This window comes from Balaenoptera musculus, chromosome 1 (assembly GCF_009873245.2).
Source record: "Balaenoptera musculus isolate JJ_BM4_2016_0621 chromosome 1, mBalMus1.pri.v3, whole genome shotgun sequence".
Taxonomy (NCBI): Eukaryota; Metazoa; Chordata; class Mammalia; order Artiodactyla; family Balaenopteridae; genus Balaenoptera; species Balaenoptera musculus.
In genome coordinates this window covers 132146551-132173419 of record NC_045785.1, presented here as the reverse complement: position 1 = coordinate 132173419, position 26869 = coordinate 132146551, and the positions used below count along the sequence as shown (strand labels likewise).

The window sequence follows — 26869 nt, the reverse complement described above, 5'->3', positions numbered from 1 at the left end:
TGAATCCCAGTACAATGCTATCGCTCAGCTCTCAGAGCTGCCTAGAACCCCACAGCAATGTACCTCCAGCTCAGCTACTGGTACCCATGGCCCCGCAGGCCCAGGACACCAATCACGGCCTTTTGACACATCGTGACATTAGTGACCACAACTTTCTCACATTTTATAGTCACAGGAGAACCACTGTCTGCTCTTCAGTGCCACAATCGGCTACCCCTTTTCTTAAGCGTAAATCCTCAAGTCCCAAGGTGATTACCCAGTGCACATTAGTAACCTTTGAGATATGTGTGTATACTTTCAAAATTTGCAAAATGTATTTTTGCAATATTATCTCAAATCTTTGCAACTAGATTATCTCTGACCAATTCCCGTTTGTACATGAAAGTAGTGGAACTCACTCTGAGTTGATGTCTCTCTTCTTCGAAGAAAACTAGAAAATTTCAAAAGAACCCAGGACAGCAAGGTGAGAAATGAAATTAAACCCAGCCTGTCTAGTTAGTACCTGCAGAACACAGGGAGTAGTCACTTTGTATACAAGTCATTATAAATGATTTATTAGTTGGACAAACATTTGTAGGCATTCCATAAATATTTGTTTAATGAATTGTCAAATGCATTAGTTACGTTACATGTTAGGCACTGTGGGATATTATAGTGGCGAACAAGACATAATTTCGTCCTTCAAGGAGCCCATCATTTGATGGTGTGGCTGGCAGCAGTGTAGGTAAGTAGACAGGCATTGTGAGAATCATTAATTTTAGAGAGTACTCACTATGTCCCAGCTCCGCTAAACTCTCTGCATAGATTTTATCAGTCCATCGTTACCACAGCCTTACTAAATCAGTTATTATTATCATCTCCATTTTATGTATGAGAAAGCCCAGGCACAGAAAGGTTAAGAAACTGCCCCCAAATTACACAGCTAACAAGTGGTAAGGTCAGAAATCAAGCCCAGGCAGTCTGACTCAGACCTTGCAGAGAAGTGGATGACTTGGGGGAGGTAAAGTACATAGATTTAAGATTGATTGGGAGAGCAAGAAGGAACCCACAAAGAAGCCAGGATTTCTGGCTCGAGCAATAGGGAAATTGATGCCCTTTGCTGAGCAAGGACCTACGGAAGGAGGAACAGGTTGCTGGGAGGGTGTGGAGACATGAGGACTGCAGTTTGGGACACGTTGAGTTTGAGGTGCCTATTGATCATTCAGATGGATTTCCAAGCAAGCATATTAAGTTCTGTTATACTTGGGGAAGCAATCCCAGCTAGAAATGTAGCTTTGGCTGTCATCAGATAACGTTTTTTTTCTTTCTACGTGATTGCTTGAAGCTTTGGCAAGGGGCTAGAGACTATTTACAGATGCGTTGGCTTTATTCTTTATGTTTGACTTGTTTTAAAATTTAAATCTGTGGTCATGACTTACTAATTCACTCCCCTTTTCCCTCCAAAAAAAAAATATATATCTATGGATATATAGATAGACATAGATAGAAAGAGATATGGAAATGGATATATACACCTAAACCAGGGAAAGGAGTTTCAAATGTGAAGAAGACACAATCCCTGCCCCCAGAGCACCCATTATCTCCTATTGAGGTGTAGAGAGAAGTGGCCGGGTCATGCCCTATCCACTTGTCCCTGATTATGAATCTATCGTATTGTATTTTGGTCAGGTCTCAGAAAGTGTGTCTCTTGGCAGGTCTAGGAGTTCAATTTAAGGCCATCCAGAGCGACCTGACCCTCTCTGTTTACAGACATAATTAAACACCCTAAGAGGCTGATTTGAGCCTGGGTACATGGGTGGAAATGTGAATTCAGGTAACATCAGGATTTCTGGTGTGAACAGGAGTAGACTGGGGTGGGGGGAGTGGGAGTGGGGGTAGGTCATGGAAATCAGGGTGTCCGTGGGCTTCAGGGTGCAGTTCACTATGGCTGTGCTTCATTTACCCCATGTCAAGCTTTCTTTCCTGTGGGTCCTAAGCTGTCTCCAAAAGCTGGGATCTGACAAGTTTGCATTTGATTTTTCTTGGCTGCCTAATGAACTGCCTCTGTAGTTCTAGCTGTGATGTCATTAGCATCTCATTGCCTTGGGCACCAACTCAGGAGAGAGATTCTTAAGCAGTCCCAGAATCCTACAGGAATGGTACCAATTTACTTCATAACAACTAATTCACCTTCATGACCTGTCAGTTTCCAGCAGCAGAGCAGACCCTGCATGAGGATAGTCAGTGACTTTTATCATCCTCCTATGCTCCTGAGTCTGGGTGGGTCAATAGGTACATGCCTAAGGCCACAGGCACATCCACAAAGAGATTTTGAACACTGAGGATGCCAATAATCTCATACCACAATATTCTATTGGGGAAATTCATCCACTGTGTGCTGTAGGATACAGATTTAGCCTAAAGCAAATGGCATTTATTTATAGCAAACTGTATTTGCAGAATGCTTTGCAGTTTTGGGGTTGTTAACGACATTCCAGGTTGGCTGTTCTTCTACTTGTAAGAAAGCTAAGTGTGATGAGGACCCCAAAGCCTCCCCTGAGAGCAGTAGGGTGAATTTTGCAAGCGGGGCTGAGTGGGGGGGGGGGGCGGGCACACTTGAGTATTCTTGGTCAGAAGTTACCTTTGTCAGTTATATTCTTTTAAGACCTTAATTGTAGCTTATTTTTGTCCAGAAACTGTGTATTTGTTGAAGTAGAATATTCATTTTATTAAGAAGCAAGATAGTGTCTCAAGTTACTAGAGCATTTCTACCCAGGATCTAGAGGGCAGCAGAGGGACGAAGTAAGAAAGGACTGTCATTGGAGTGGACAATGGAGGAAGGTGGCCATTGAACCATAAGGAAATAAGGCAGAGACTCTTCCCTCCACTCTCCACACACAGACCTCGCCACCACCCACTCCAACACTGAGCTGGGGGTTAAAAGCAAATGTCAAAGCTCAGACTCTCCTGAAGCTTTTACGTTTGAACTCTTTCACTCCCCACAGACACGATGGTTATTGGTTCTCTCTTTGGGCGAAGGGAGATTTATCTGGGCTTTCACCACGGGACTCCATCGTTTTAAGGAGTATTTCCCGATTGTATCTTTAATGGTGCATGGAAAATGCATTTCCTTCTTGAAAAATCTCTCTCATACACACACATCTATTCTTCGCTGGAGCCTGAATAGATGGCTTTGGGGAGTTAGCTGCTCATTACTTCTGTGTAAATCTCGCTCCTCTCTAGACAGCTCCATCCTGCATGATGAGGGGACCAGAGGGGCAATTCATCTTGGCCTCCAGCAGGGCCTGCTCTATATGGGCCTGAATATTATCAGGAGAAGGAAAATACAATTCTGATGAAAACAAGAGTTTGGTGACCTCTCACCATCTTCCTCTGTAAACCCCTTCCTGTGCTTCTCTACGTCCTAATCTTACACCAATCCAGGGCTGAAGGATACTGAAGGGGATTAGTTGCATCTTGATTTTAATTGGGAAAGCCAGAAGACGGAAGCAAGGGGAGCAGCCCCTCAAATGTTTACAGCAATTACAAGCCTTAATGATGCAGCGCTGGAGGGCAGGGAGGCTGTAACTCAGCTCGACTGCATTTGGGGTTGCAGTGCCCTCTCGTGGCCCAATTTGTCTGTCAGACGGTGCACCCTAAGTGATGAATGGGCAGGGGTTATATGTCATATATACGGATGTGTATGTAGGGTGCGGGGGTAGTTTCTGGGTGTTTGGGGAGTAAAAGTGAGAGAAATTTGGTGGCATATTATTTCCCCCTTGAAGTAAACTATACTACATGTGAAGGATATGGAGGGGGATTTTTATTTTCCCTTTAGAGTTTTATTTTCCCTTCCTTATCTTGTGTCTCTCACACTTACGTCTCTCACTCTATATTTTTCTCTTTAGGATAAGTTTTATGGATTTGTTTTACTCAGCTTTTTATTATTTGATTGAAAGGAAATTGTACCATGACTTTTTTTTTAAGTAGCCAGGTGTTACTTTTCCGTAAGTTTATTTTCTGTGGTACCAAAGTGGCCACACCGGATTGATCACGCCTTTTCTTTCCTCTCACAGAAGTCATTTTAGAACTGATATCACCATCTAGTGGTCATTTCCTAGAAATGCTTTTCGCAGCCTCTTTGTTGAATACTTTCTCAACCGGGAGGTTGAGATGACACGTGGATGGATAATGAAATGCTTGTGAGGGTCAGGAGGGCCAGCAAGAGACCCTCCAGCTCCCCGGCAAGGCTTGCACAGTGAAATGTTTTAAATCTTATCTTGAAAAGATGCATGGTCTCTTTACCGATTTTTTTCCTTTTTTTTAAAAAAAAAAAAACGAGGGCCTGTTTTTCTAGAAATCACATTACATTGCAAAGCTCTCACCCCACGCCCACTTATCACAGCCCAGTTCATACAGCCTGTTGAAGAAGATTGGAGACCTGGCCAGGGGCTGGGTGAGGAGAGTCCTGCCAGGTCGTGGCCGCTTTATGAACCCTCCCAGTGGGGTTCACTGAGTTTCATGAGCCTGAATGTCAATCAAGATGTACACATGGCTTGGAGTTGACTCTGGGGCTAGCTGGTGTGGGCTTCTGGACCTCCTATTGGAGGCCATCATTCTTGGTTTTGGTGTGTGCGGTTAAGCAGTTCTCTTATAACCTAGCAAGGGCTTGAGCTCAATCTTTGATCCGTTATTAAACAAAATGCACGTGTGAAATAAATTATAGTCCATATTTATAGTTTCTAAGTGAGTCTTTGCCTTTGCACCCAGAAGGAATCTGGTGTCAATGGAGCTGCTGGTAAAAATGCCTCATCCGCACAGGGATGACGCTCCTGTGGGAAACAGCAGTGCTGAAATGCCTCTGGACACTTCCAAACCGTCTTACATTACATCGCAAACAAGGAGAGAATAGCAGTGCTCCCTGAGCCCCATAAGAGGGAACTCTGCTATGAAGTCATAAGTCTCATCTCACAATTACCTTCTGGAACCTCTTTGCAAATCCTTCCAACCAGTTTCCCCAAAGATCTGGTCCCTCAAGCTTGGCACTCTTGATGAGCCTGAGGACCAGAAGGAACATTCTGTGTCTGCCTGTTGTTTCCAAAAGCCCAGCCGTCTCCCTGAAATCGTTTCACGTTCGGACATACAACTGTGCACAAAGGACCAGGGATCTCCTAAGGAACCCAAAGCTTTTTGTTAGCAGATTCTGCTTCCATCTTTCTTTAGACTTAATAAATTAAATGAAAAATCATGAAGGCTTGGAAGAGAAATATCAAGCAATGCTTTCTTCCATAGGGAAAAACTCTTCTGGTAGGCATTTCCAATGTTTGTCACCAAAAGTAAATCAAGAGCTTCCCCAAAGACCTTTTACTCATCAGTCAAGGCCAATGTGGACCCATCTTTCAGGCTTTGTAGTGCAGATCTTTTTGAACAAGTCAAACTTCCCTCTGTATCTTTAATACCTTGATTAATAATGAAGCAGAGAAGTCCTGTTATTCCCTATGACTTAACGGCTTTAGGATCAGACAAGACCGGATTCAAATTTCAGATCTCACTGTACACTAGCTGTGTGATCTTGAGGCTCTTGGCCTCGCTTTCCTCATCTATAAAATGGGTGTAATGACAGAGCTCATGCGGAGAGTTGTTATAGGGGTTAAGGGAGATCTTTAACAGATCTCACTTTCACCGTACAGACTTGATAAATCTTACTGATAGTTATGATGGAAACTATGATGAGGATGCTTCAACATGCACTAGCCATTGTGTTTCGTGCTCTAAAAATAGTTGGCTGTTTATTTATAACCCAATGCTAGAGGTAGGTATTATTAATATCTTCATTTTTAGATGAAGAAAATGATTCATAGAATAATCACTGCTATTATTGTTTATATTATTGATGACAGCCATAAATCCTGCAACAGATACTGCAGAAGCATCCGTCTGAAAGGATCCGTGGAGCTGATGATTCTCAGAAAGGAAGAAAACCTGCTTTCACATTTGGAAGGGTCATTTCCAGCTGTGTGGGTTTCTGGGAGGATGGGTTCCCCAAATTGAGTGGGATAACAGCATCACATTCTTACCCCCTCAGAGTCATTTTCTGACCTCTCAAGGACTTGAGTCTAGCACTCAGGGGCCACGAGGCCATGCAAGTCCCTGCTGTTTTGCCTCCCTCACTGTTCCTTTTTATTTTGTGTCTGGCAGGCAACTCCCCATCTGACGAGTCAGAGGAGCGGGAAAGAGACCCCAAGGTGCTGACATTCCCAGAATACATTGCCAGCTTGTCAGAGTCTGGCACCAAGCGCATGGCGGCTGGAGTCCGCATGGAGTGCCAGAGCAAGGGACGGTGCCCCTCGTCCTGCCCCCTGTGTCATGTGACATCCAGCCCTGACACCCCTGCCGAGCCAGTTCTGCTGGAGGTGACCAGAGCAGCCCCCATCTATGAACTGGTCACCAACAACCAGACGCAGAGGGTAAGAGGCCTGGGACTCGTGGTTCAAGGTGGCATCAACAACAACAGAGGGCTTTCCAAATGGCCTGAGGAGGTGACAGGGTCAGCTGAGCTCAACGCTACAATATGGAGAGTGAGACTTTTTATTTAACTACTCCAGCCACCTAATTTGCTTAGATTTGCATTTTTGCATATTAAATCAAATCAGTGCATCTGCAACACCCATGGTGATGACTCAGGAGTCACCGCTTGGCATTTGTACAGGTCTTTGAGCAACAAGGGCTGGAAGGAAGAAGGGAGATAAGGAGGCATAGCAATCACAGTCACCAAAGCTTTGTTCAGAAAGCCTCAGGGGGTGATTGTGGGAGGGGACTCAACAGTACCGCCCCCTCGTTGGCATGGCAGGTGGACCAGCTCCCCTAACTGATCCAAGACTGGGTCAGCTAGGCTAGAAAGAGCACATTAGGTACAGATCCCCAAGGGAAGGATCTGCCCACCTTAGTCTGGAAGGGGTTGGTTTTCTGCCCATCACTCTGACTCTTAAGAACAAAACTCCACGTCCATGCAGATCTTTCCGCCTTATGTTATGCAGCTGGGTCATGACATTTCCCAGCCACTCCTCTTTTTCCTCTGCCCCTCCCTTTCCCAAGGTGCTAGCGGGAAATGAATGGACCCAAAAGGGTAAGCTAAATAAATGCAGCAGAGGCAGTGACTTACCTCATTTCCTAGCTCTCTGATCTTCTCAAGGACGTTAAGAACAGTGCGGGTCAAAACACAGACAACAACAACAACAATGACAAAAATAAAAAACACAAAAGTTCAGGGTGGGGGACTTCTGAGACTAGGCAAAGCCACTTTGGGGAAAAGATATAGTAGAGTCACAGCAGTGAGCTGCTTGCCTGTCTGAGAGGTGTGTCTCTCCAGGTGGGGTGATAATTGCTTTCTCGTTTCTCTTTTAAGGGACACCTGGTGCGTCACAGTTTGTTTCATAGGCGATGCTCAAACCAACAGGAGGGATTTTGCATGTGTGTGTGTTTCTCTTGCCTCTGCTACAGATACTTCATTGAGTGTTGGAAAATAAGGTTTTTCACAGGAACAAAAAAGATAAATTGTTCCTTTGGCCTGCAAGTTTCTCTTCAATCTGATAGAAGTGACTATGGGAAGAGAAGTGGGAGAGAAGAGACCACTGGAGGTGGGCTTGAAAGGATGAGGAGAAGGAGGGGCTTGTGTCACCATGGAAACCCCAAAGCTGCAGTGCTTTTAATCCAATGCCCAGCCCTCCCCTTACCTGTCCCACTCTGTCTTCCGTGAGCACCCAAGGCTGCTGCAGTTGGTACCCCAGGAGCTCCTGTGCACTTGCCTGGGAGCAGGAGAATCAGGGAGCTCATGCATAGAACCATCCTATGGCACGGGGCATGCGAAGCTGCAGACAGGCAAGAGCTTGGTGGGAGAGGGGGGCCTGGAGCCCCTGCTTCCCGTCGGGCCAGTACCCGCAGAATGAGGAAGCTGAAGGAAGTTTTGTCTTTAGCAAAGCCCCTTTCTGGATCCCCTGCTTGCCAGAATTTAGCCCCTCCCTGTCTCCCTGCACTGGTCTTAGGAGAGTGGTTGAGAGATACCTCCCATCTGGCCATATTTTGAACCTTTAATTTCTAAACACATAGAAAGGTGGCCTGAGCAGGAGTTCAGTCACCATATCTGTTTCTTCTCTCTCTTCTTCCTTAGACATTTTCTGTGTTCACCATTCTCTCCACTCCTCTGCTTTTCTTTCTAATTGTGCCCTTTCTACCAAGGAATAGAGATGAGGAGTGATGAAGCAAAGGACCAGTGGAGGGGAGCTAAGTCCTGGCATTAGTAACTCGGTGTGTTCCTATCCCTACCTGTCTGGTAGATCTTCAGGCCGGTTTTCCAACCTCTTGGCCTCATTGTCTTCCTTCTGTTGGACTAAATAATCTCCAATGCCATATTTCAGTCTAGTCTGTGATTGCAATTTAGAAACAAGTAGGTCAAACCATATAACAAACCAGGTGTCTCAAACCCAACAAACTTGAACTCACCACCTTCCACCCTAAACTATACCTGCTTGTGCTTCCACTTCAGTGAATGGCACTCTTTTCTACCAAGTTGCCCAAATTGGAGACCAGGGATGCTTCCTAGACTTTTCTTGTCTCCAACATCTAATCCATCACCTAGGGCCACAAATATCTCAAATCCATCCTCCTTTTATTATACCCCCTGTCACAGCCTAACTATTTCAGTCATCTGTTGTAATATCAGGCCACCATCTTCTTGTTACAGTAGCCTTCTTACTGGTTTCCCTGTTAGACGGGTCAGAGTCATCTAACTAATTAGTCTTAAGTCTAATATGGACTTCTGATCATATAGCAGCAAGGTAATTCAGTGGCTCTGCAGAATCTATTGAATAAATCTAAAGTCCTTAGCACATCATTACAAGGGCAGTTCACGCTCCGATTTTGTCTTCGCTTACATGGTTAGGCTGTACCCACTCTATACTTTGTGCTTTATCCTCCAAAATTTAATTCCTTGTACCTCCTTAAACAAAACACATTATCTCCCATGCATCTGGCCCTTCAGACTTGCAACTCTTTCTCCCAGAAGTACCTTTTCCCACATTACTGCCACTGGCAAACTCTTACTGTTACTTCCAAGTTTCAGCTCAAACATGACTCTCCCTTACACTCCCAGGCCAACCCGATGTTCCTTCATGTAGCTCCCACTGTATATGTGCATACATCTTTTAAAGCATGCATCACCTACTGTCCTAGTGTTTATATAGTTGTTCACTCTCCTCTAGACTATGAGAAACTTTCTCTTCTATGGAATCCCAGTGCCCAGCAGTAATCACACATAGTTGGCATTCTGCAGAATGAATGAACAAAATGATGAATAAATGGACAAATGAATGGATAGATGAACTTGGCTTGAAAGTTCAGCTGCTTGGACTTCCCTGGTGGCGCAGTGGTTAAGAATCCGCCTGCCAATGCAGGGGACACGGGGTTCGAGCCCTGGCCCGGGAAGATCCCACATGTCTCGGAGCAACTAAGCCCGTGCGCCACAACTACTGAGCCTTCATTCTAGAGCCCGCAAGCCACAACTACTGAGCCCGCGTGCCACAACTACTGAAAACTGCGTGCCTAGAGCCTGTGCTCCACAACAAGAGAAACCACCGCAGTGAGAAGCCCACGCACAGCAAGGAAGAGTAGCCCCCACTCGCCACAACTAGAGAAAACCTACACGCAGCAACGAAGACCCAATGCAGCCAAAAATAAAAATAAGTAAATTTATAAAAAAAAAAAAGTTCACCTGCTTTCCTTAGAGAAAAATAATAAAAATTGGAAAATTTGGGCTTCCCTGGTGGCGCAGTGGTTGAGAATCTTCCTGCCAATGCAGGGGACACGGGTTCGAGCCCTGGTCTGGGAAGATCCCACATTCCGCGGAGCAACTAGGCCCATGAGCCACAACTACTGAGCCTGCGCGTCTGGAGCCTGTGCTCCGCAACGAGAGGCAGCGATAGTGAGAGGCCCGCGCACCGCGATGAAGAGTGGCCCCCACTTGCTGCAACTGGAGAAAGCCCTCGCACAGAAACGAAGACCCAACACAGCCAAAAATATAAATTAATTAATTAATTTAAAAAAATCTTAAAAAAAAAATGGAAAATTTGATTTCTTTTCTAGAATCAGGATTAAATCTAATAACAAACAAGGATTCCTATGCAATGCCTGGCACATTGTAGGTACTAAGGAAAATGTAGTTTTCCTTTCTCTTCCTTTCCCAAAGCATTCCTTCTTGATTCCTCTCTTGCACCCTCATCCTACCTACGCAGTTACCGCTTGCCCAGGATTTAGAGAGTAGGAACTCTCAGCAAATGGTCTGAAATGGCATTTAGAATGTTTGTCATCATACGTATTGTCATCAATACCTTTGGAAGGAAAATCTGGTCAGGTTGCTCCCCTGTTTGAAACACTTTGATGGTTTCCTGTTGCTCTTAGAATGTGACACCCACCCCATATGGTGTCCTAAGGACTCTCTGTAATCGGCCTGCCACCCTCTCACTTTCTTAGCATCTCTTTGCCCCCGCTCCTACCCCCCCCCCCCAAGCTTTGTGACCGGATTACTCTTGACCTATCCCTCCAAGCTCATGGAGGCCTTCCCAAACTCCTCTGTGAGATTGGCCCCCTCCTTGTCCCCCCTGCCACCATTTCACCCTCTTCTGGAGCCCTTATCACAGTTATGGTTATTTATATAACTTGTGTTTGTTTATTATTTAGCTGTAAGACTTAATGCAAGCAGGGGCCATATATATCTTATGCAGTGTATCCTTAATGCTTAGGACAGGAAATCGTCCCTACAGGTACTTAGCCAATAATAGTCGATTGAGAACTGTAAGGCTGCAGCCATGATGTCCTCTTTATTCTGCTTATCTTAAAGGATGTCTGTTTTCCTAGTTAAAAAAATGCACCTTTCGATTTGAATTTGGTTTAGTCAGGTAAAGCATGAAGTGAGTACCTACTGTGAACTGGTATTCATCCTGGAAGCTGGTGGATACGGTGTTAATCAAGAGAGCTTGATGTTTCCATCAAGCCTGAGATGTCAAATCCGTCCTGTTACCCATTTACTAACCTGTGACCATGAGCAAGTTACCTAACCTTTTGGACTCTAAGTGTCCTCCACTGTGAATCATGATAACTGTCTAACATGGAGCTCAAATTAAAGTGTTACTAAACCAAACTCAGGTCTGCTCACCCACACACAGTAAATCCAATCTACTGACACCAGATTGTGGTGAAGGAAAATGCAGCGTTTATTGTAAAGGTGCCAATACAAGGAGGACAGGTGGCTTGTGCTCTAAAACCCTAAACTCCCCAAAGGCTTTCAGGAAAACAACTTTAAAGCCCAGGTGAGGGAGAGGGGTTGCAGGGTGTGTGATCAACTTGTGCACAATTCTCTGATTGGTTGATAGTGTGGTAACAGGCCGGTGTCGCACGGGTTAACATTATCAGTCCTTAGGTTCCAGGAGGCCTGAGGGCTACTTGCTCATGGTCATCAAGTAATTAACGTCTTCCATTTGCTGGGGGGTTTTCACATCTGTAAAACAACTCAGGAAATGTGCATCAGATACTATTATCTAGGCACTTCAGAGAGGAGCTAAAGCAGAGGATATGGGGGAAGGGTCTGCCCCCAGAAGGCCCCATAGGGTCTGCTCCCTTACAAAAGTGTTAACATTTAAAGGGCTTTGTATCCTTAGGTCGGTTTATACCTAGGTATTTTATTCTTTTTGTTGCAATGGTAAATGGGAGTGTTTCCTTAATTTCTCTTTCAGATTTTTCATCATTAGTGTGTAGGAATGCAAGAGATTTCTGTGCATTAATTTTATATCCTGCTACTTTACCAAATTCATTGACTAGCTCTAGTCGTTTTCTGGTAACATCTTTGGGCTTCTCTATGTATAGTATCATGTCATCTGCAAACAGTGACAGTTTTACTTCTTCTATTCTGATTTGGATTCCTTTTATTTCTTTTTATTCTCTGATTTCTGTGGCTAACACTTCCAAAGCTATGTTGAATAATAGTGGTGAGAGTGGGCAACCTTTTCTTGTTCCTGATCTTAGTAGAAATGGATTCAGTTTTTCACCACTGAGAACTATGTTGGCTGTGGGGTTGTCATATATGGCCTTTATTATGTTGAGGTAAGTTCCCTCTATGCCTACTTTCTGGAGAGTTTTTATCATAAATGGGTGTTGAATTTTGTCAAAAGCTTTTTCTACATCTGTTGAGATGATCATATGGTTTTTCTCCTTCAATTTGTTAATATGGTTAATCATCACATTGACTGATTTGTGTATATTGAAGAATCCTTGCTTTCCTGAGATAAACCCCACTTGATCATGGTGTATGATCCTTTTAATGTGCTGTTGGATTCTGTTTGCTAGTATTTTGTTGAGGATTTTTGCATCTATGTTCATCAGTGATATTGGTCTGTAGTTTTCTTTTTTTGTGACATCTTTGTCTGGTTTTGGTATCAGAGTGATGGTGGCATTGTAGAATGAGTTTGGGAGTGTTCCTCTGCTATATTTTGGAAGATTTTGAGAAGCATAGGTGTTAGCTCTTCTCTAAATGTTTGATAGAATTCGCCTGTGAATCCGCCTGCTCCTGGGCTTTTGTTTGTTGGAAGATTTTTCATCACAGTTTCAATTTCAGTGCTTGTGATTGGTCTGTTTATATTTTCTATTTCTTCCTAGTTCAGTCTCAGGAGGTTGTGCTTTTCTAAGAATTTGTCCATTTCTTCCAGGTTGTCCATTTTATTGGCATAGAGTTGCTTGTAGTAATCTCTCATGAACGTTTGTATTTCTGCAGTGTCAGTTGTTACTTCTCCTTTGACAAAAGACCTGTATGCAGAAAACTATAAGACACTGTTGATGGAAATTAAAGATGATACAAACAGATGGAGAGATATACCATGTTCTTGGATTGGAAGAATCAACATTGTGAAAATGACTATACTACCCAAAGCAATCTACAGATTCAGTGCAATCCCTATCAAACTACCAGTGGCATTTTTCATAGAACTAGAGCAAAAAATGTCACAATTTATGTGGAAACACAAAAGACCCCAAATAGCCAAAGTAATCCTGAGAAAGAAAAATGGAGCTGGAGGAATCAGGCTCCCTGACTTCAGACTATACTACAAAGCTACAGTAATCAAGACAGTATGGTACTGGCACAAAAACAGAAATATAGATCAATGGAACAGAATAGAAAGCCCAGAGATAAACCCACACACATATGGTCACCTTATCGTTGATAAAGGAAGCAAGAGTATACAATGGAGAAAAGACAGATTCTTCAATAAATGGTGCTGGGAAAACTGGACAGCTACATGAAAAAGAATGAAGTTAGAACACTCCCTAACACCATACACAAAAATAAATTCAAAATGGATTAAAGACCTAAATGTTAGGCCAGACACTATAAAACTCTTAGAGGAAAACATAGGCAGAACACTCTATGACATACATCACAGCAAGATCCTTTTTGACCCACCTTCTAGAGAAATGGAAATAATAACAAAAATAAACAAATGGGACCTAATGAAACTTAAAAGCTTTTGCACAGCAAAGGAAACCATAAACGAGACAAAATGACAACCCTCAGAATGGGAGAAAATATTTGCAGATGAAGCAACTGACAAAGGATTAATCTCTAAAATATACAAGCAGCTCATGCAGCTCAATATCAAAAAAACAAACAACCCAATTCAAAAATGGGCAGAAGACCTAAAGAAACATTTCTCCAAAGAAGATATACAGATTGCCAACAAACACATGAAAGGATGCTCAACATCACTAATCATTAGAGAAATGCAAATCAAAACTGCAATGTGGTATCACCTCACACCCGTTAGAATGGCCATCATCAAAAAATCTATAAACAGTAAATGCTGGAGAGGGTGTGGAGAAAAGGGAACCCTCTTGCACCGTTGGTGGGAATGTAAATTGATACAGCCACTATGGAAAACAGTATGGAGGTTCCTTTAAAAACTAAAAATAGAACTACCATACGACCCAGCAATCCCACTACTGGGCATATACCCTGAGAAAGCCATAATTCAAAAAGAGTCACGTACCACAATGTTCATTGCAGCTCTATTTACAATAGCCAGGACATGGAAGCAACCTAAGTGTCCATCGACAGATGAATGGATAAAGAAGATGTGGCACATGTATACAATGGAATATTACTCAGCCATAAAAGGAAACGAAATTGAGTTATTTGTAGTGAGGTGGATGGACCTAGAGACTGTCGTACAGAGTGAAGTAAGTCAGAAAGAGAAAAACAAATACTGTATGCTAATGCATATATATGGAATCTAAAATAAAAATTGGTTCTGATGAACCTAGGGGCAGGACAGGAATAAAGATGCAGATGTAGAGAATGGACTTGAGGACATGGGGAGGGGGAAGCGTAAGCTGGGACGAAGTGAGAGAGTGGCATGGACATATATACACTACCAAATGTAAAATAGATAGCTAGTGGGAAGCTGCCACATAGCACAGGGAGATCAGCTCGGTGCTTTGTGTCCACCTAGAGAGGTGGAATAGGGAGGGTAGGAGGGAGATGCAAGAGGGAGGGGATATGGGGATATTTGTATACGTATAGCTGATTCACTTTGTTATCCAGCAGAAACTAACACACCATTGTAAAGCAATTATACTCCAGTAAAGATGTTTATAAAAAAATAGGGAAAAAAATAAATTAAGGGCTTTGTAAATTCTAAAGCTCTACACAAATCATAGTGATAACAGAGAATCCCTGCTCCCTTGAGGCTCCCAATCCAAGGAGGGGGGTCAGTATGAACTTTATGTCATCTCTTCTAACCTAGGATGGATGGGACATAGGATGCTGGCTTTGGGCTTGGACATGTTGATTTTTGTAGGATTATCTCTTCTTTTTCTTATCCTCTTCTCTTTTTTTCTTTCTTTTAATTGTTTGGCCTAAAACTTTCCAGGATAGCTGTTTCACTTCTCTAATTTATCCATTATGTGTGGGTGTGGTGAGGATGAAACAGAGGGAAGAGAATCAAAGGCAAAGCAGAGGCTGCAGAGGTTGAGTTGACCTGGAGAGAAAGCCCTGAGCTTGCCCTGCGGCCGTCTCAGGCTCTCCCCGACCCTGGGCTGGGGTTGAGGCAGCAGGGCCTCACACAGGGGTCCGTGCCTGTCAGGACCCAGTTCCTCACCAGGGACTTGCCCCTCTCATAAGTTCTGTTCCCTCAGTGATCTAATTTTATCTTGTCCTTTAATTGAATAGTGAATATCTGCTGTGAAACCACTGTATGTAAAGAATTACTCTAGGTTCTATGTTATTTACAAGCTTCCACATAAGACCCAACCCTGTCATTCAAAGACAATAACAATTGCTGTTATTTATTGATGACTAACGTGTACTATTTATATGCAACTAATGTGTGCATAGCATAGGCACTATGCCATGCCCTTTGGCATGTATTTATTTCATCTAATTGTCACAACATCCTTATAAGGAAAGTGCTGTTTTTATCCCATTTTACCATTGAGGAGCCTGAGTATATGTAATTTGCCCAAGGTCACATGGCAGTGGTTGGCAGAGCTGGAGTTCTCACCCAGAGGGACTGCCCCAGAGCACAGCTCTTAGCCTGTGTGTCTCATGGTTTCTACCTTCTACGAGGAGAGAGAGGCCTAATGCATAATCACAACCCAAAGCAGAACTGCATACATATTGTAAGTGAGATACAAGGCATGCTGAAGGAATGCAGAGGAAATACTGGGGCAGGGTGAAGAGGGCAGAGAAGGATGCTCAGAGAGGCATTTGAGAAAAGGCTGAGTGCCTCTGGCCCGAGGGAGAGTGGTCAAGACTGGCCCTGCTGAGCGTATGGGGAAGAGGTCATGTCTCTAGAACCCTAGGTGTGGAATGATGGTGCGGAATGGGAGGGAGGGAGATGCGAGGTGGAATAAGACTTGATTCCAAGATGACGGCCCTCAACCACAGGGATGAACTATTATGCTAATGAGACAGAGACACCCTACAGGTCCTACAAGGTCCAGTCTTCCCAGAAACACTCTCCTGGGGTAGAAGTAAATGGAGACGTGGTGCTACAGGCTGCTGACTGGAGTTATTTAGGGCCAAGCAGAGCCCTGATGCTCTGTCTCTTGACTCTGGGCACCCAGCCCTGGCTCCCTGATGCTTACTCTTTTCTCTGCCCTCTCTTGCAGCTCTTGCTGGAGGCCACCATGAGCTCCCTCTGGTGCTCCGGGACAGGAGATGTCATCGAGGACTGGTGTCGATGTGACCCCACCGCTTTCGGAACTGACGGACTCCCTGCCTGTGCGCCTCTCCCACAGCCCGTGTACGATTCCCTTTCTCGGCCTTTCTCTGGCTTGGGTGCCTCGCCATTATTCTGCAAACATATATTGAAGAGTGTCTACTCTCTTCCAAGCAATGGGCTGGGTACTGGGGAACAGAAAGAAAAACATGGTGCAGTACCTGCCTTCGGGGCGTTTTCAGTCTTCTAGGGAGGCAAGTGAACCAATTTAACAGTAGCAGAAATGGTAGGATAAGAGTTATGTGAGACATTTAAAGACAGTGTGAAAAGGAAACAGTCAAGTCTGAATTTGAAGAATAGTGAAGGCTTCATAAAGGACATAGCACTTGAATTTCTCCCCAAAGGTGGAGAAAGCAGGAGAGCATGGCTAGAAGAAAAGAGGGGTAAATGTAATGTTGCAATGGAGGAAGATAGAGATCAGTAATAAGACCCAGGACAACAACACACTTACTGGGTGTCGGGCAATGTGTGGAGCAGTTAGGTACTGTTATCACCACCCCCTCTTTAATAGACAGGGAAATGGATTCAGATGGACTGAACAGTTTTTCCATGGTCATAGAGCAGGAAGCAGGGCCATAGCTAAGAGACCGTGATCTTAACCATAATAGTATAGTACACAGAGGATACAACTGAGAGATGACTTTGCGTAGAACCAGCAGCATTTGGTGACTGGTTGACTGTGGGAGTGAGAAGGAAGGAAAAGTTGAGAATGGACTTAAGACTTATGACCTCAGTGTCTGGGAAGATGAATAGGCTACAGCTGAGAAAAGAAGCATCACAGGATAAGCAGGTTTGAGGAGGAGGTTGGTTCCCTTTGGACCTGCCTTAGAAGTATAGTGGGGCAGTCCTATAGAGATAGTCAGCGGTCATGAGGAAAGATGATCTGGAGCCCTATAACAAAGTAAACACTCGAGATAAGAAAATTGAACTCAGCCCCAAAGAAATGAGAAATGGAACCACAGCTGTGAGAAAGGATGCTCCAGAATGACTGTCAACTGGGAAGAGCAGAGGGTCAGGGATGTGCATTAAGGGGCATCTGCATTTGAGGGGTGAACAAAGTACAAAGGGCTGCAAAGGTGGCTGAAAATGAACATGTCCAGTTCTCATACACTCAGAGGAAGGCTGAACAGAACTGGCTGAACTCATGTAAAGGGCAGGAACCCCTGTTAGCCTCGAATGTGGCATCTGCCTTGGGAGTGAAGCACAGAAATATTGTGTCTAATAAAGAGGGATGGTAGGACGAGCTGGAGGAGCATGGATTGGTAAGGCAAAGAGAGCCCAAAGGGAGGATTAGGACTCAGTAACTGGAGGGCTGACTAAGCGGGAGCAAGATGGCAGGAGGAAACCAGCAAGTGAGAGGCTGGTCTGTGTGCATACTGCCATCTGGTCTGTTCCATGAAAGTGTGGGCGGGCATTAAAGGGCCAGGACTGAGCAGGAAGAACATTGAGAAAGAGGAGAACGCAGTGGTACAGGGTCACTACAAGCCAATGTCTTCTTTTGTCTACAGGCCCTCTCTATGTGGGTCATTTTAGACACACCAGCCATTGGCTTCTTGCTGTTTACAGCCATGACTTAGACCTCTTAGCTCAAAAGAGAATCAAGCCCATTATTAGTAAAAGGTCTTTCTTTTGGTAGAAAGGGAACTCTAGAAGATGGTGCTTCTAGACTGATTCACCAACTAAGAAAGCTACCTTTGACACACAACACTAAAGCTACGAAATTGTTATCATCAGGTGGACGCCAGGTCCAGCCATTAGTGTCCTAGGGCTGATTTCATTTCTAAATCTGCATTTCCTAAATGTCATAGCAAAAGAGATCAAATTGGGCTAAATTTCCATAAACAGGAACATCTGTAAAGGACTTCACTTTTCTTGTCAACTCTAATCACTTCTTCCAGCAGCAAACCGTAATTTCTTGAATTTTTATCGGTAGTTGGATATAGAAATGCACTCTAGTTTTACACAAGCCTGTTTAAATCATACACACTCCTATTTCTCAGTAGAGGCCAGCCTTAGTCCATATTTTCACGGAATCTGAGTTCTCAGTAAGGCTTAGTTACTTACTTAAGCTTCCTAATGCTTTTTTCTTCAAAATAGTCCTCTGCATATGATTCTAATTAATGAATATCCGCACTGTTTTGGGTCTGTTCCATCTTTAATGTCATATGCAAACTATGCACTCCTTCATAGTAAGCCACTAAAGAGCATGTGGTTTGTGTTATTTTCCCACCAGTTGAATTCCTTACTGTTGCTCCCACAGCTTCCCATGATTTCTTGTTAAAGTTCTTATCACACATTATTACAATCACATGTATAATTTGTATGTTGGTCTAGTGACCACTCCATAAAAGAAGGGGCTGGAGTTGGCTTTTGCACCAGTGCATCTTCAGCACCGAGCACATTCTTATAAGTACTGGGTGCTTAATAAATATTTGTTGAATTGAAATTGAACATTGCTTTGATGGGATCCATCCACAGTACCTTGCCTGGGGATCCTTGAGACCAATGACACATCTGGTGAGCTGAGTGGAGGCTAGAGCACCAGGATTATGGGTGGTCATGAGATATGGGAGCCAAGGTTGGGAATGAATGGCAGAGACTCATGTAAGGGAGGGAGGCTGGCGTGAGATAAACAGGGAGAACTCCCTAAAGCCAGTGGTCTAGGAAGAAACAGGGGACAAGAAGCAAGTGAGAAACCTAACACACACACGTGAAGTCAGAACAAGGCAGAGAATTGAAACCTCTTGGATCATTAGAAGATCCATGGCAATGAATGTTAATAGTGTTTATTGAGTCTCTACAAAGCATAAAGAGTTATGAGATGGCAGAGTGGTCAAAATGGACAATTTCCATGACACAAGGAGACAATGAATTGGGAAAAGCAAGGAAAGACTGGAGTCTGGAATCAGGATATTCATAGAAACCCAAGAGTAAAGACAGAAACTGAAATCAGAACCTGAGTGTGCAGACGTAGGACAATGCCCTGAGGGGAACTTGACATGTGTCAAACTTTCCCTGGCCCAGTAAAGCCCCCTATGAGCATTACCTGCAAACTGAGCACGTGTTAGTACCCGTAGCAAGAGGGGAAGCCAGGGTTCCACCAGCAGGGCAATCCTGTAATGTTCTCGAAGCTGAGTTGACTGTCCTTCTTAATGCAGGGCTCTCCCAGACATCACCTTTAGTGGGCCTTGGTATGAGCATTATAGGCACATTTTCTTATTTTTCAAGAGCAAACCCGGAAATTACATTTTCAAGCCCTATAAAGCGCTACTCCAAAGGCCCTATCCACTAACCCTGTAAAATGCAGGCACTCATTCATCTTTGACTCACCTGCTTATTTATTTATTTACAAATATATGTTGAGTTCCCAATTTGTAACAGGCACTTAGATGAACAAAATACAGACTTTAAGGATCTTCAAGAAGCTTTATTTTACAGTGAAGGAGACACACCCTCAAAGAAATCATCCTAGTGGTTGGTTAAGAAAGGTCAGAAAGAAGAGTTTACGCTATAACGATAATTGAGAAGGTGGCCAGTGGTGGTATCAGAAGACATCACAGGTCTCGGCTGGGCCCCCATTTCATGTTTCTTTCCGTCCGCACTCAGGCTCAGACTGTCCACGGTTCACGAGCCCAGCAGCACCCTCGTGGTCCTGGAGTGGGAACACTCAGAGCCTCCGATCGGGGTGCAGATTGTAGATTACCTCATCCGTCAAGAAAAGGTCACTGACAGGATGGACCACTCCAAAGTGGAGACAGGTGAGCGTCTCCCACTTCACAGGCTCATCTTGATCCAGGGCGGCACAAAGAAAAGAAGAGGAAGATGTCCTGCCTCCTGGCTTTGCCCTGGGTCCCCCGTATCCCCGGGCAACGGAGGAGGAGCAGCAACCATCTTTTCCATTTGAGAGTTTTTGCGTAGTGAGCATCTGACAAAGGCTTGTTTCGATTTTGTGTTTGTTTAAAAAGGGGGTGTCCATTTCACTGTCTCTAGGCACACAAAGAAACAACAATACAGTACACTAGTTATCCTAGCCCACAATTAGGAAACAATTCTGTGTTAACCACTGCCATGATTACAGAAAAAAGTTTCTTTGCTAACAACCCCCACTCCCCGCCCTGCCCAGGCAAAAGCATGTAGAAACAGATGTGCTCATTACCCCATGTCTTGTCCTAAAGCAAACCTTGCTTTTGCCAGGTACAGCTAGAAGAGAGGCGTCTTAAAGGAGTGGAAACACCCCATGAAAAATGTTTCATGCCTTGGTATTTTACTGTCTACGCATAGGGAAAGGTGAACATAAATCATTCCTAAAACTGACGCATGAGCATGGGCACCACGGGGTGGTAGCATCTACAGTCTAGTGCAGGGTAAATAGCTTCTGGTGAAACTATCACAGTGGCTTGGAAACATATGCACTGCCTTCGGGCATGGAGAGCTGGCTACTGCTTCTTCCGAGGCCCTTCCCTGATGTGCACAGGTACTGCAAAGGTCTGGCAATGACCATTGACCAGAACAGCTGTTTTCTGCCCAAGCCAAGAACATGTCATAAAAGAGCTCACAGATGTGCTACGTACATCTTGCCTTGGTCGTCTCAGCTAACTCTGGACAGATGGCTCCAAACTGATTAAATATGAAACAGAAAAGACCATTCCTTCTGGGTCTCCTTTCCCTACTAGGAATTTGAGAAGACCGGGGACCGAGTGATTTTAATGTTAAGTTCTAACGGAGTCAATCCCAACCAGGCGTCGCTTGGCCATCACTGTTTCTCATGCCTTTTCCATTCCTTCCCCTCTGGGCAGAAACGGTGCTGAGCTTTGTTGATGACATCATCTCCGGAGCAAAGTCTCCTTGTGCGATGCCCTCTCAGGTCCCGGACAAGCAGCTCACCACCATCTCTCTGATCATACGATGCCTGGAACCTGACACCATCTACATGTGAGTGACAGACACCTGTCTAGTTATTCCTTACCCTGAATGCCTCCAGGCTTTTAGCTGGTTCCTTTTGGCTACTTGAGTTCCTTTAGAGACTTTGAAAAATATGAGTGTCTCAAGCCTTGTCTCAATCAGCATTATAGAGAACCTTCTCGGTACTGGAGGGGGAGGATCAAGAAAGATAGTATAGTCCCATCCTAGTTTGCAACAGAAGGAAAACATATAAACAACTAACATTAACATCAGGCAGATTGAAATGAAAGCTAGATGTAAAAGAGCAAGGAACCTGTTGTAGAAAAGAAAGAAGTGATTCTTTCTAACTAGAGAGGATGTCATCTGAATTAGGTTGTGTAGAATTTCAGTAGGAAGCGTAATGTTGGAAAAGGCACACCGGGCAGAGGAAACAGCAAGGGCAAAGGCAAAGAGGCATGCTATGGTGAGCGGCGAGTAGACAACAGGGTAGAAGCAGATAGTGAATAAAGGGGATAGAAGAAAGTGAGCTTGGGAAAATAGAGTGAATGCTGTTAAGTCAGAGGAGATGATTAATTTTGTTTTGGAGGAAAGGAGTAGAATACCAAGAATTCTGCTCTAGTGGCATTGAAATAGATAGTTTATAGAGGTGAGAGATGGTCTTTCTTCAAAGAAAGTACAGCGAGCTCCAAGTATTATGGCACTTGGAACAGCTCTATTCTTTCTGGTAGCTCTTTCCCGTTTCCCTTGGTGCTCTGGGAACAACAGTAAAGTATTCGCGAAGCAGACATAAAAGACACCAAGAGAGGAGAGATAGTGATGGAATCTAAGTCATGACGGGAAAATTGCGGTGGGGCGAAGGCAGAATTCATAGTGATGTAGTTCTGGGACTCTTTGACCCCATCAGTATGAAAAACATTTAACAGTTTACAGATGAGGTCACGGGAACAGAGTCAAGGTTTCTGGAATAAATCATTTCCATTTCCATAGTGGAAGAGTTCAAAGATGAAAAGCACTAGAAATGTGAGTGGCATGGATTGCAAGATGAACTTAGATGCTCAGGCTGAATATCTTCAGTACAGGAAGGAGATGTAACCAAGGGGCCAGGCTGATGAAAGTAAAACACATATTCTGGAGGGGTTGGAAAATATAGAGAGACGTAAATGATAATAGTAGGACAAAGGAAAGTCTACTTAGGATTCTCATCAGCTGGCCTGAGATTTGGGCAGTCTGGCCCTTCATTAGTGGGGGGAACAGGTAAAAGGAACAAAGATTTGGGAACATGGAACACCTAACCCGCTGTAAATGCCTCAAACTCAGTGAAACTGGAATTACCATTTATAATGAGGGCTCAATAATTCCTGTCACTAAGTAACAAATGTTAATTAGGAATTTCAAAGTTCCTACGAGCTCGAGGCTGGCGTGGTTGTCCGTTAGGAGTGCCAGCCCTTACCCACTCTGGGACCCTCCTCATGTGGGCCTTGGTCTGGCTACATTTCACAAAGACCCGAGGCCGATGGCTTCTCCCACTCTGCTATCCTAGGTGAGCTTCTAGTGTCTCCCTCTTAAGTCTTGTAAAACACAAACGTTCTGCCAAGATTGATTGCTGAAGAAATGAAGAGACAGTGCACTGGGCAGAGGGAAAAAAACAGCCAATCTCCACTAGGTGGCGCTGCAGATCACGTGCAGAGAGCATGCAGGCGGGCCTGGGAGAGACGTTCCTCCCTGCAGAGCCATCGAGTGGACCAGAGCTTCGGTCCCTGGTGCAAGGACAGGAGCCCTGCGTTAAGAGTTGAGAACACATGGGCCCCAAACCTGATTTTGTTTCTAACCACTAAGTGATTAAGCAGAACACTGAACGTTTCTGCAACTAAGTTTTCTTATCCGTAATATGGAGGAAGGCAGCCTTCATTTACGGAGGGTTCACTACGTGTAGGTGCTTCTGGGAACCCCCACCCCCGACCCTGTGAGATTAGGGTTATTGTTCCCATTTTACAGATGAGGAAACTGAGGTTCAGCAACACTGAGTAACTTCCTCAGAATCACACAGCTTGTTGTCTGGGTGTGGCGGGTGGTTAAGAATTGAATCAAGGTTTGCATTCTCTTATGTGCGTCTCACTCCCCAACCAGTCCAGGCTACTGGAAAGATCAAGCATGATCTTATAACTCACGTGCAAGCATAGGGCTGGCTCTTCATCTGGGGTCCACGGAGGCAGAATGGCCTTTCAGTATAGATGGCTTACTTTGTCATCCTATGCACTTTAATGCATTGGAAAAGCATTATTCTGAGAAGGGTCGACTGTACAAAAACAGTTAAGAATCCCTGGTTAAAAGAGATTTTTTTTTTTTTGATAAACAAATTCAGGATTTATTTCAAATTCAAGTTGCAGAATACAAAATCAACATACAAAAATCGGTTACATTCTATAAACTAATAATAAACTATCTGAAAAGAAAATTATGAATATAACCCATTAGCAATAGCACCAAAAAGAATAAAATACCCAGGAACAAACCCAACTAAGGAGGCAAAAGATGTGTATGCTGAAAACTACAAATATATATATTTTTTAACATCTTTATTGGAGTATAATTGCTTTACAATGGTGTGTTAGTTTCTGCCTTATAACAAAGTGAATCAGTTATACATATACATATGTTCCCATATCTCTTCCCTCTTGCGTCTCCCTCCCACCCTCCCTATCCCACCCCTCTAAGTGGTCACAAAGCACCGAGCTGATCTCCCTGTGCTATGCGGCTGCTTCCCACTAGCTAGCTATTTTACGTTTGGTAGTGTATATATGTCCATGCCACTCTCTCTCTTTGTCCCAGCTTCCCCTTCCCCCTCCCCATATCCTCAAGTCCATTCTCTAGTAGGTCTGTGTCTTTAAAGTGTGTCTGGTACTCTATCTTCATTTTACAGATGAGGAAACTGAGGCCAGAGTCGGGAGGTGACTCCCCGGCCTTGTAGCCTACCACACCCCACCACAGCGTGTGCTCACAGCAGAGCCGCTGCCTTAGGGAGCATGAGACAATGAACAGATAATTCAGAAAAAGGGAGTGGATTTGGAGCCATCCGTAGAAACCACCACACCTGGAGGGGGCAAGTGTGAAAGTCGCAGACAGAGACAGTCAGCCCCTGGCAGGAGGCCCAAGGATGCTCCGTGCACTTCAAGTTTCAGTCTTTAAAACATCAGTCCTGGAGCCAGAGCAGGGCTGCGTTGGTTCACACACACACACGCACGCACGCACACACACGATATACATGTCGTCACACAGGCTCTAACAACAGGCTGAACAGTCCCAGCAGCCAGGCAGAGGTGGAAAGGGCCCGGGAGCTTTGGACGAGACAGTGAATGTACTTACACATTATCCCTCCGGACTGGGAGCAGGGCTTGTCTCTTCTGTCCAGTAATTCCGGCTATAATCCTCTTACTATCCTACGAGTGTCCAGTGGCGGAAAAGATGCTGCTGACTATAAACGGAGAACCTTCCTGGAATAACTGCACACGACATTTCCACATGAAACGTGTAGAGTGTTCCCCAGGCTGGCTTCAATAGTAAAAATAATCCGGCTACTCCTCAGGGTCCCTCCAGGACCGAGGGAGCCGGGACCGCTGAGGATGGGTTTTTAGGTCAGGCATCCTCTCTACTTAGATGGACGTGGGAAGACTTTTGTTTCCTAATAAAGGTAAGGGCTTTGCTATTAAAAATGGTAAGGGCTTAGGACCCTAAATTTTTTTACAAATTGCCCCGTGAGAATAATGAGAATTAATTACAGCACACACAATTTCATCCCAGCCCAAGATCCAATAGAGTTAGTGGGAACTCACAGCAGGACGGAGCACAAAGCAAACTCGGAGGAGTGGGACAGCGGGAAGGGGTGAGGATGAACTCCACCCCAGGCACTGAGAGAGAGCGCCCATCTGGCAGCCACTTTGGTACCTGAAGCTTAGGACATGTCTCACCACGGTCCAGGGAAATTGCTAGAAGTTAAAGGTTCAAGGTTAAATGAGGGTGTGCTGCAAAAGGTGGCTGGAACCCACCACAGACAGTCTAGGGCAGGTGACCCCTAAGCCTGTAAATATCCAGGCAGACAGCATCATGTAGCCCATGTAGCAAGATGCCAGCCCTGACCTGGAGTCCCAGGGCAATGCTCGGGGCCCTGGGAGGCGGACGGGAAAAGATGAAACAGGGCCATCTTACAGAGGACAGGACAGCAGGCAGTCTGGATCTCAGGGCGGGGGCTCAGGAGTATGGGCTCAGGCACACAGTTGGGGAGGGACCGGTGAAGGAAGAGAGCACAGAGGTGAGAACCGGGGCCCAGGGCCTGGCTCACACTAGCAGCCCTGTGACTTTGCCAGTGCCTGGGCATCAAACAGGGCTTCCTATCTCCTGACTCTGACGAGAAGGGACAGCCAGAAGTGGGGTCAGGGCAGAGTCTGCAACAAAGATCAAGCGACCCACCTCTGAGCAGGGAGACGGACTTTCTACACGTCAAGGGGCCCTGTCGTCAGGATCTCCAGTGAGAAAGATTCCTGCTCCATGAAGGGCACATGAGGGTGAGGGGGAATTCATCCATCTGGGAACCCCTGATCATGAGGTGCGGGTCTGCAGTCTGCCCCGGGTACCTCGGGGCCCATCTCTGAGAAGCAGCTCAAGGTGGTCTGGAGCAGAAGGGCAGAGGAGGGAGTTGAGACCTGGCCTGAGACCGGGTTGTGGGATACGACAGGGAAATGGAGCAGGTGCCAGACAGGGTAGAGCGGATATGCTGGCTTCAGGTTTGGTGGCCTCAGTCACAGTTCTAGAAATAGTAGCAAATAGTAGCAAAAGGCTGATCAGGTGTGTATCTGGGGGGTGGGGAATGATGAAAAATGCCAGGGGCTGCCATTGCTAGGGATCCAGGCAGCCCAGTGTGTGAGGCTGGATGCAAAGGGCTCACTCAGACCTAGGTGGGGAGGGATGGTGACGGGGGGAGAAACCAGTCCCTGGATTTCGGATCAGGCTGGGAGAGGCGTTTAGTACTAGGTAAGGTGGTAGATCTGAACTGAGTAGCAAGACAAGAAGCAGAGGACTGTAGAACGGACAGAGACACCTTGTGCAGATGAGATGAGAAAGCCAAGCACCTGGTCCTTGTCTGACTGACAGCAAGGAGGCTGGGCAGTCCCGCGGGAGCACGCGGGCAGGTCTGCACCCAGCTGGGCCAGTGGGATGTGATTCCAGCATGAGACTGAAGAAGGCAGAGGGAGGGAAAACAACACATCAGGACACACAGGTTCTTAACACTGACCATTTCCTGGGCTTCTCTGTGGGGAGGCAGTCCTAGATGCAAGGCTGTCTTTTTCTCTGCTGAGAGAAACTTATATTTCCTGGCAGAATCATTAGGCAATTTCCATTTCTTTTCTACCTCATCGGTTCAGCTGTCTGAGGCTCATTTACCTTAACATGTACCTGGCCCCTCTGTCTCGGGGCATCTTTCTTCTTTTCACCTCTCTTCCTCCCTGTAGCTCTGCCAAGAGGAAAGAAAATCCAGACTTGCCAATAAACGCAACCTCCCATGGCGACACAGCAAAAGAGAAATAGACAAGAAAGGCAGCATTAATGATTTGCTTTAGAGTCACTAGATTAGTTGTTAGAGGTCCCGGGCACCGACACCAGAGGTCATCTTCATG

At 45.0% G+C, this 26869-nt stretch overlaps 1 protein-coding gene across 2 annotated transcripts in view; it reads left to right on the top strand.

Moving 5' to 3' along the window:
• Nucleotides 1-26869, top strand: part of ASTN1 (astrotactin 1) — a 323652-nt gene that overhangs the window by 277250 nt on the left and 19533 nt on the right. For both annotated transcript variants that reach the window (XM_036835140.1, XM_036835133.1), the window contains 4 exons: nucleotides 6178-6446; nucleotides 16189-16322; nucleotides 19905-20056; nucleotides 21095-21230. In XM_036835140.1, coding sequence (XP_036691035.1) covers nucleotides 6178-6446; nucleotides 16189-16322; nucleotides 19905-20056; nucleotides 21095-21230 — 691 coding nt within the window. The remainder of the gene's footprint in view (nucleotides 1-6177; nucleotides 6447-16188; nucleotides 16323-19904; nucleotides 20057-21094; nucleotides 21231-26869) is intronic.